Source organism: Neophocaena asiaeorientalis, unplaced genomic scaffold (genome assembly GCF_003031525.2).
Source record: "Neophocaena asiaeorientalis asiaeorientalis breed wild unplaced genomic scaffold, Neophocaena_asiaeorientalis_V1.1 scaffold4, whole genome shotgun sequence".
In the NCBI taxonomy this organism is placed as follows: domain Eukaryota; kingdom Metazoa; phylum Chordata; class Mammalia; order Artiodactyla; family Phocoenidae; genus Neophocaena; species Neophocaena asiaeorientalis.
Window position 1 is genome coordinate 4,948,834 of NW_020173682.1, and position 10,608 is coordinate 4,959,441.

The 10,608-nt window shown below is 50.3% G+C and overlaps 1 protein-coding gene across 1 annotated transcript in view; it reads right to left on the reverse strand.

Moving 5' to 3' along the window:
* Window positions 1-2,078: 2,078 nt before the first annotated feature.
* The window catches only part of JCAD (junctional cadherin 5 associated), a 29,575-nt gene continuing 21,045 nt past the window's right edge, over window positions 2,079-10,608 (reverse strand). Inside the window, 2 exon segments of the mRNA XM_024750076.1 lie at window positions 2,079-4,712; window positions 9,563-10,608. The exon segment at window positions 9,563-10,608 is cut by the window's right edge and continues 37 nt beyond it. Coding sequence (XP_024605844.1) covers window positions 4,678-4,712; window positions 9,563-10,608 — 1,081 coding nt within the window. The 3' untranslated portion in view covers window positions 2,079-4,677.

Below are 10,608 nucleotides of genomic sequence, written 5' to 3' on the forward strand. Positions count from 1 at the left end.
GGCCAAAGACAACAGACGTAGGTACTTTCAAGAGAAGTCTTTATTTGGAATACGTGTCACCTAGCGGGTCAACCATCCCGAAAGAGCCAGTATTTACATCGTGCGGAGAAACACAAGAAGAGTCCCTTGAAGGCAGTCAGTTGAGCTCTGCTGGGGCCACTCGTCTCCCCCGCTTCACCTCTCCCCACTCGGGGTCTCGGGGGCAGCCTGATGGGGGCCACGACTGCGGCTGGGAATCGGCCGTGACCCGCTGCGTCTTTTCCTGGGACCCTCTCTCCCCGCCTTACTGTGTTAATACGTTATACCGGTGCCCAAAGAAATGATGGGATTACGGGGCGCCGCCTTCACCAAATCCCCTGCGTGTGTCTGTCCCGCTTTGTGTCTTGAGGGCTCCGGCGTAGCTTCGCGCAGGCCGGGCGCCGGGCTGACTTGCATCGCGCGCAGGCGACGCTTCTCCCCAGGCTGCTCTGGCTTCCCGGCCGAACGCACCTGGACTTGGACTGGCCTTCTGTCTCCCTCGGGCCCCCGGCACTTGCCCTGATGTGCGTGTGGGGTGAGGGGCCGGAGACGGGGTGTGGGCCGCCCAGCGGCCTGGCTGCCCCCTGGAGCGGGCTCACCTCAAGCGGAGGGCTCCCTCTTCACCCCCAGTCCAGGCCCTGGGACGAATCGCTCGACGACCTGGACTTGCCGGAGGTTCAAGTCCAGTCGCTGAGCAGAGGCCACAGAACAAGGACCTCCCTGCCCTGTGCAGTGAACAACGCCGTAATGGGGCGCTCAACAGCCACGGGCGGGGCTCTGCAGGCGCTCTGCCCCTTCCCTCGCCGCCGCCCGCGGACCCGAGACTCTCCCGGGGAGCTGTGAGCTGGGCCCCGGCCACCTTTTCCAGAGGCTGAATTAGAGTCTTCACCACTCCCCACACCCCTTTTTTCTTTTTAAAACAAAACATGCAGGCTGGGGGAACCATTCTATCTTTCGTGTTATTTTATCATCTCCCCCGTCTTGGCTTGGCGGGTCCCCAAGTGGACCAACCCACGTTCCTGGCAAAGGACCTCCCACCAGGCAGACTCTTAAAGGTCACTTGGAATCTGTCTCTTAAATCCTGTCCTGAGAAGCAACTCTCCTCCCACACACAGATGTACAGAATCTGCAGTTCAAAACAAAATAAGAAGAAAATGCAAAAATCCCCCAGGCCTGCAATAGCTTCGGCTTAAGAAACACACTCCCACCCTTCACTCCATCCCTGGGGCACCGTCTCCTGTGCGCACACGGACCTGGGGGAACAAAGACAGTCCCAGCAGTAAAGTAACTGCGTACAAGTCTCTAAGCCCAGATCTTCAGAGAGGGATTCTGCTGTACTGGTCAGTTACTAGGAGATGTTGACCTGACACTGAATTGTGTATAATTTAGTCATTTTAAACAAAAGAATAGCCAAACCACACAAACAAAATCTTGGAGGGTCACGGAGGAGATGGTGGGTTAATCTTATCTTCCATCAGCCCTTTTTGCTCAGAGCTGGGAAGGAGTCGTGTCAACAGAGGGTCAGATTCATCACCTTTCCCCAGAAGGCCTAAACCAAGGTGCTATCGGAGCAGGTCATTTCACTGCTGTAAAAAGCGTTCGGTGTCTAGTTTCAGAGTCATTTGAGTTCAAACACTCGGACTTCCATTAACGACAGACAGCCCTTCACCAACAGTCACGTGGAAAAAAAAAAAGCTCTACTGAGAATTTCCACATGAATCAAACCTCAACCTACAACTCTCAGAAGGAAGCCAGGATCTCAGAGAGCACATACATTTTTAAGGCAGTTTTAAAAAAGGAACCAAAAGAGTTAACGTACAACGTGGAAAAGGATTCTGAAGATGCAATCAGGGGCTGTGCATCCTTAGGTGTTGCCTGTGGTCTGCAGAAACGGAAGGTTCAAAACAATACTAAAGATATTTGGTTTTCAATCATTCAGAAATTTTCTTCAAAGAAAGGTAATCACAGCTATATTAACATAGTCCCCTTCTTTTGCAAATCGAGAAATACACATACATTTCAAATGCGATTCCTCATATAACTCTTTTAGTCCAAATAGCCAAAATTAGAACTTTTAATTTTATAAGCCACCAATTACTAAACACCAATAGTAAGTCGTCTGAATGAGAAGAATAATGACGAACACAAAATACGAAAACTCCTTTTCCAGCCACAAATGATAACGGAGGGTTGTGTGTGTATAAGACACAGAAATAACAAAAGCATAACCAGCTGAACTCCCAAACCCCTGGAAAAGCTCTTTTTGATTAGAGACTGTATTATTTACCTCAGAATACGCAAGTTTAAAAGCCACATTTTCAAAGTTACCATCCCCACACCTCCCCACCCCCGGAAGACTTATGTACAGGCTGGAATCCAGAAATTAAGGTTAGAAGTATAAATATTGATAATTTCCACCACATTTTCAGGAAGAGTGTCGCAGTTTGGTTGGTTTGCGATATACATAAGGTTCGGTAATTTCTTCCCTTTAGGGTCCTTCTCTTTCTCTCGAGGAATAAGCTGTAATTGGATTCTTTGGGTTCAAAGAAGTGTTAGATGGGACCAACAAAATGTAAGGGGAAGTCAGAACCGTTAAGATGTATGTACGTGGATGATACATGTATGTGTCTATATGCATACGTACATACACACATGCCCTCCTTCATCTGCACTTAACAGGAATGCACACCCACGAGGACCCCCAGGAGCTGCCCTCACTGAGTGCTACCAGATGACCCCCGTGGTTCACCAACTACAGCAGAGTAAAGCGGCCTCTTCCCCACGACATCTTTCCTGGGAAAAACAGTTTCAGCCATTCCTGGCAGAGGCCTGGCCCATCATCCCCGTGTGTTGTGAGAAGCAGAGAATCCTCTAATTTCACAGGAACCAAAATCTGGAAAGGAGTAACTAGGAGTAACAGGTAAGAACCAAGGCTGCGGGGAAGTGTGTTTGAAAAGACTTTTCAGAACTGCTTGGATTCTGTGTTGTTTATTACCATCCAAATACATGAAGTTCTGATGAAATAAAATCATAAGGTACAGATAAAAACAGGCCATGAAAGCCCAGAGTTGTTTTAGGGCCAAACTGCAGACCACCCAATAGTTCACATTTTAGGAATTTGAAATGCCTAAAAATAGATAAGGTGGTTTCTGAAAAAGAGAGAGAGAGAGAGAAGGAAAGAAGAAAGAAAAAGAGAAAAAAAAAGGAGAGGAAAAGGAGGGAGGGAGGACACAAGAAACCATTCAGGAAATGTTAGCTCCCAAGAACGCCCGGCTTAGAAAGAAGGGACAAACGCATAAAAAATGCATAAACTTTGCGCAGGTTAATGCAATAGTAAACAGTAGAATACATAGGCCTCGTAATACTTTTGTAATGGCATACATATAATGTCTCTAGCACTTTTGAAAACTATGCAGACACTAATTAAGGATGATTCTAGGTAAAAATACATATTTCTTTAAAGGGGCGGGGTGGGAGGAGGGGAGGGGTGGTCTCAGGGCGGATCCCCACAGACGTACAAAGCTGAAACTATGTTTTTTGGTAATTCTAGTGGATATGGCAGCAAAAATTTGTCGTAAGGATGTTGGCTGGTTTTAAGAGGGTTATTTTCAAATATAACCGTACAGCTCTCTTTGTAAAAAAAATCTTTGTGAAAAGTTAATTTTATTAACCCTGAAAAATGCCTATATTGACATCTCTTTCTAAGATAAACTAAAAGTAGCAGAGTTGTGAACGGGTAAGGGCTATATGCTTTAAAGCAAATGTGAACCCCCTTTGGGTTCCTCTCACACAAAGGGATACAGAGTCTTAAATACAATAAACTTCCTTAAAAATCTGCCACCTAACAATTGTTTACATCATAGAAAAATAGCGTTTTTGTAAAAAGAAATATAGTTACTTTGTTAAAATGGTCTATTTTAAACCAGCAATTATTTTTCATATAAAGAATTTCTAAACATCCATACAGGAAATAAAAATAGATAATACTGAGTGCAAAGCAGACAACATCATGTTTGCAAACGATCAAAGCATCTCATTGCCAGATAAATAACACTCTTAGTTCATTATGGTACAAGTTTGAATCTTTTGGGAACTTAAAAGCTACAGCTTTATTCTCTGATGGCAAGTTACTTATACGTAAAGTGACTTCAGCAGAAGGCCAGACTGATGAGAAATGGATCATACATATGCGTTCACATTTCCCCAGAACTCAAAGTGCTGACACACTAGAAATGGCCTGCATCCCAAACTCCGTGACACGAGCGTGGACCGCAGGCCACGGGGAAGCGAAGGGGGATTTACGACATTCACGGTCCTTTTAAAAAATCATTCATTATATCATCCACATTTGAGTTTTCACATACAGCCAGATTAACACCAAATTCTTTACCAGCTTGGCTAAACCCATCATTAAGGAGGGTCTTTGTGACTCTTTTCTAAGTACAGGTATTAACTCTTCGTGCCATAAAAACAGATGGTTTCAACCGACTACTGCTTTACTTCCACAGAGTGACTCTCTAGGCCTGATGAGTTTCCTGGCGGCCGTGGGGACAGGATGTCACAGCGAGGGTCCCAGCTTCCTCCCAGGCGGCGGGGCTGAGGCCACCTCGGAGATCACTCTGTTAGCAGATGACAGCCCCGCACTCCACTGGCGCGTCATCACACCCTCTCCACCCTGCTAGGGTCGTACGAATCTGCAAAAAAGAAAATGAAAGACAAGAAGCGGTATATTCAGCTGGTCTTTTGTCTGTTTAATCCTCAGACCAGAAATAAATATGTTTAGGGAACCAAGTCCACACGTGTAGAAACGTTCATTTTCAGACATCTCACCCATCTTATTGGTATTTTTTACTACGGAGTAAAAAGCTATCTAAACAGTCTAAAGGCTGTTTTAAAGGGACGTGTATGACCACTACCTAATCACAGACGGGAAAATGGGAGTTGCTTAGTATTTTGATGGTCCCTTCCTGTTGTTCACAGTGGAACATAATTAACTTTAAATGCAACTCTTGTAAAGCAGCAGTGACGCTCTTAGCTGACGGTATAGAGGATATTGTGTGCGCGTAAATTACAACTCTAAGGAAACCTTGCTGCAGAATGCGCGTCCTTGAGATCAGTGATGTCCCAGAAGGGCCTGAGGACCCCGAGACCCTGAGAGCTGGGCTGGCAATGACAGGGCTCCTGTACCTGACCCGACAGCCGGCAGCAGGCCCTGGGAGTCCGGGCTGCCACGCTGATGCGTTCTACAGGCACACACACTGGGCCCAGGTGGCCTGGGTTTCCGAAACGGGACACCACACGAAAGAACAACAGTCCTAGACCGTCATTAGGGCTGTGGCTAGGCCCTCGGGGGCCACAGATCTCTGGGGCCCAGGCAAACCTGAGGCTCACGCGTGTGGCTCCCATGGTCAGAACTTCCTGCCACGGCAGCTCAAACGGTTCTTAAGTTCTCAAGAGAGAACACGTAGGAAACCTGGAAGGGTGGTACAATTCAGCAGTTACTACAGCTGTTGCAGAGCCATCTCCTCCCAAAGCCTCCGGACCACGTGCATCCCGGAGGCCACACCTCTGGCAGCAACACGTTTGCCGCCTCCTCCGGACGCCTTCTCGACGCCCCATGATGTGTTTACGACCAGACACCGCAACCGCGATGACTAAGGCAGCGTCTGTCGTGCTCGAGCCGCGCGTCACAAGCCAGACGGGACCGGCTCTTCTCGTGGCAAGGAGTCTGCTCCTCTGTAAACATCTGCTGCACCAGGTGCCCCTCTGGCTGGAAGCAGCCGAGTTCCCGTGAGTCAGCCGCCTTCCGAGGGCCCACACCTCACACCCACCGTGGCAGCGTGGGGTAGCAGCTGAGCTAGCAGCTGTGCTCCGTCGGCCTCATCTTAGGTGGATTCGGAGGGCCGCCCTGTGAGCAAAGACGCCCTTTCCGCCGCTGAGAATGAGGCAGGCGGGCTCACTGCCGACAGCAGAGGGGCCTGGAGAGGCTGTGTGTCTGTTAAGCCTCCAGTGACACAGACCCGGGGCCCGGAGCAGCCCACCCGAGGGCAGGTGCACGGAGATGCCTCCACGGAACGTGCCTGCTCTCTGACCTCCACTGCGGAAGCCGAGGGCCCAGAGACAGGGGGCCACGGAGAGAATTCTGTAGAATAAGGGGCTCCCTCTTCAGATCACGGGGCAGTCGAGGTCCAGTAAAAATATAACGTGAGCCACAGCACGTTATTTTCAAGTTTCCAGTAGCCGTGTTAAAGCAAACAAAAGGAAATAGGGGAAATTAATTTCCATGATGTAGTTTATTTCACCAGATAAATCCAAAAGGTTATCATTTCAATAGGTGATCAATGTTAAGTTATTGAGAAGTTCTAGATTTGGGGGTGAATGTCTGTGAACTCTGGCGTGTGTTTTACACTTACAGCACACCTCAATGTGGACAGGCCACACTGCAAGTGTCCAGGAGCCGTGTGTGACCAGGGGCTACCACACCGGCCGGCAGAGGTCCAGAGAACAGACAAGTCATCACCCTCGGTATTTGGAATCCTGGTTCCCATAGGCACCATTTCAGGTGAAGACAAATCACTAAGGCCCGCCCTCGTGGGTATTTCGAGTATGAACACCCTCAAAAGCTACTGCCCTTGAGGACGTGCTGACGCCCAGCCTTCTAACGGCATTATCTGGCATCATTAAACTGCCCCAGGTTCCCCACCGCGGGCCCAAGCAGACAGGCTCCCCCCACTCTTCTCCTGAACTTCTGTTAGGAGAGCAGCCAGCAGAGGCTGATGGGACCAGCAGGTTCGGACGTTGATGTGCCAGGATTACACTTCTGACCTGGAACGTAATCCATTCGGCAGAGATGGAGTCGAGGACCTGAATTAGTTTTGAGCTGCTGACTTCTTAGCTCGAGCGCAAAAAACCACTAAAAAATGTTCACTGAAATGACCATCTTAAGCTGAAGGAAAGTCTTTATGATACAATGGGTGCATAACAGCAGGTTCGGACGTTGATGTGCCAGGATTACACTTCTGACCTGGAACGTAATCCATTCGGCAGAGATGGAGTCGAGGACCTGAATTAGTTTTGAGCTGCTGACTTCTTAGCTCGAGCGCAAAAAACCACTAAAAAATGTTCACTGAAATGACCATCTTTAAGCTGAAGGAAAGTCTTTATGATACAATGGGTGCATAACACAGATAATAAGGTTCTAGAAGGGTGTGTGTGTGTGTGTGGTTACAGATGTACACGGTATAATCTTGTTGGAAAATTCCAGAACAAAATCTCAACTTAAGTGGCCTGTGAGTTCAGGGGCAGTGAAGGGGGTCTGGCGCGCTGGGGTGACAGAGGCAGGGGCTGGGCGGGGACGGAGATGATGACTCTTGTGTCTAAAATGATAAAATACATCAAAAGGAAAGAGTCCAAAAGCTTACGAGCAACAAGCCTTTACTATGTCAATCAAAGGCCTCTCAGAAGGACTGGCTTTGGATCCTGAGGCCAGGTGACCATCACCTGAAAGGCTGACGAGCTCACCGGAGCCACTGCACGTGTGAAATCGCCCCTGTGGGTCGTGCTATGCGGCCACTTCGGGAAGCTCGAGGTAGCTATGACCACGAGGAGTGCTCTGCCTTCAGATTTCTGGTCATCTTACTGTGTATCAATAACAAATGCACCAGATGGAGAGACAAAAAAGTAATCAAAATCTCGAACTGTCGGAAACTATGGTTAAAAAATATAATAATAAAGTCATGGGGGTGGGGTGGAGTTTGAATGGCTGGCTAAAATGAAAATCAACATTACCTAGGTGATTTCAGACACCCATCTGGCCCCATTCACGTGTCAAAAGGTCAGGCTACGAACTGAGGGAGTACTGAATTGAATTAGAAATTCTTTGTTACAACATATTCCCCGAAATACGTGGCCACGGACAGAGGCATAGCGATCTCTACAAACCAGTGTTTTCCTTATAACAGGATGTGTCTTACTTCAAAATCCTTATAATTCTCAGGAGCGCTGACAAAATCATCCTGATTTTATAGATAAAGAAACACCCCTTAAAAGCCTGTGATGATGTCCTTTTAACCAGCACTTAAAAGCCAAGGGGCCTATTTTTGGTGGGGGGAGAGGGTCTCATGCTACAGCCTGACAAATCCCAATGGCTCACAAAATGGGCCACGGAGTACTTTCCACCGTAATGGCAAAGGCTCCGCATTCCTGGTATTCTCTTCCACAGCAAAGACCAACTTTGTCAACTCAGATGACCCAAGAGGGCCCTGACAAATGAGTTCTTTCGATCATGCATGCTGCGTGAGGGTGGGAGCAATGCTGGCTCACAAGAAACACTCTGCATTTGTGGGAAAACTGAAAAAGTGCCAAGGAGATCTTTTTGTTTAACCAAAATTTCGGGACTCTTCCAGCTGAAACCAGTGATCTTCTCCGTCTCCTTTTAAACCCTTGGATTTCAAAACAGGAAGCAGAGCAGCGAGGGTTGGGGGTCACCAGGTCGGCACAGCTAGTCAGATGGGAGGGCCTGGCTGACGAGGCTGGGCTGGGGTCGGGGTCCGGCGACAGCGCCGGAACACTGAGTAAGGGGCGCACTTCACCCTTCCAGCAGAAGGGTCCCTTCTAGTCGGTAGTTTATGATGTGGACTTTGAATTTCCTCTAATCATGTCTAGGGTATATAATCGATAATCCCCGGCGCCTGAAACAGAGATGCCAAGGGCTCTCTCGCCTGTTCATGTCAGAGCCGAGAGGGTGAACAGGTGTTTGACGCATCGCTGTCACTGTCATGGGAACCTGCCTTGTGGTTCTACATGCTGAAGAAGGCTCAGGAGACATGTGAAGGTGAGAGGATGCAGGGCTCATGGGCCTGCAGGATGCTGCGGCCAGAGCCAGCTCCCCTGGGTCTTAGCCATCAGAGCTCAGGGGCTGGAAGAAAGAGGGTTGGCGGGTGAACTTCCAGGGGTAGGTGGGTACTGAGGAAAGCAAACTGCTAATTCTGTCTAGACCTCTCAAGTCTTAGGAATGGTGTGGTGGTGAAGACAGATAAAAATGGGGACAAAGGATTCTGCAAGAATCGCGGGGCAGGGAGTTTATCGAATCGACTGGTACGTCTTTTCCCATTAGGTTAATAGAGCAACGAGGGTTATCTGGGTAAATGGCTATTATCTGGGAAGAGGATACAGAGTCCAACAAATGCCATGGTCTCCTACGAGACTGATCAAGGTTCCTGCACTAAAGCTGGAATACTTTACTGATGTACCTCTTCACAGTTGGGGGCCCCCAAGGTTGTTTATGTCTGGAATTCTACCTAGTTGCTTACATAGATAATTTCTATCAAGACTGGATCATTTAAAATACACTATAAGATCTTGCTTTTTAAGGAAAGCTTCTGGATGATTCTCGGTAAAATGAAGACTCTTTTGGCCCATAATTCACAGGGTCAATTGCACCTTTTCTGCATCTGCAGATTTCAGCATCCACCAACCTTGTGTTCCGATGCTCTCGGGACATCGACTGAACACAACGCGCCCGCCCGCCTGTCCCGATCCTCACCTGGGCACCAGAAGTCTTGAGCGCCGTTCTCCTCCCTTTGTGCTGTCGGATGCCCGTCTTCTTCCAGCAGGGGGGCACCCTTGGGGTCAGAGAGCTTGTGCCTGGCGCTCAGAGCCCCGGGGCCCCTCTCGGCCTTCAGGTCCTCGGCCTCCTCCGCAGAGTCCGCGCCCCGCGAGGTCAGGAGCCTCAACCGAGACACGGAGCTCACCTCCTTCATCCTCATCAGGCGGTCGGGGTCTGCCCTCCGCGGGGGGGACGCCAGTTTCTCCTGTAAACTTTCAATCACTTTGGACGTGCTGCGGAGCCTCTTTTCGGAGGCTGCCAAATTTGGGGTCCTTTCTATAAAATGGAACAAGGTGGACCTGAAGGGTGGCTTTGTCCCCACGTCCTTGGGATGGAAGGGCTGGCACTCCTGGGGGCTGGGCTGAGGCTCAGGGGCCTCGCTGGGGACGGCCCCGTCCACGCCGGCGGGCTCGGAGGCCTGGGAAGCCTGCCAGGCGCTGCCCACTTCTCCCACAAACAGAGGGCTTTCGGTCCAGCCGCACCTCCTCCTGCTGTAGAAGGCGTCGGCAGACGCGGCGGGGTCACACCGCTGGGCTGGGCCGGCCGCTGCGTCCCGCCTGCGGGCCTCAAGCCTGCGGGCGCCTCCATCAGGCTCGGGGTCTTGACTCCGCCCTGTCCTCCGGGCGCCTGGCAGCAGGGACTCCACGGCCACCTCAATGCCCAGGATCCTGGCGGCCCTGGCTTGCAGGGACTCGTTTGGGGGGATTTCTACTGCACTGACTTCCCCCGGAGACCCCGCTAACTGGCCGGCGCTCTGCTCCTGCCCCGGCGTTAGCCCCACAGACCTCAAGTCTGGCGCCGACAGGCCTCGGGGTTTGCCAGCCACGGACAGGGGGGCCCCTGTGGTCCCCCGCCCCCCACCGCCCGCCTTGGGCGCGCTGGCTGCGCTCAGCTCCGCAGCACTGAGCTCCCGACTCGGCGGGGGCGCCCCCGGTTCCGCTGCATCGGGCGGCGGCCCTGCTGCGGCATCGCTCGGCCCGGAA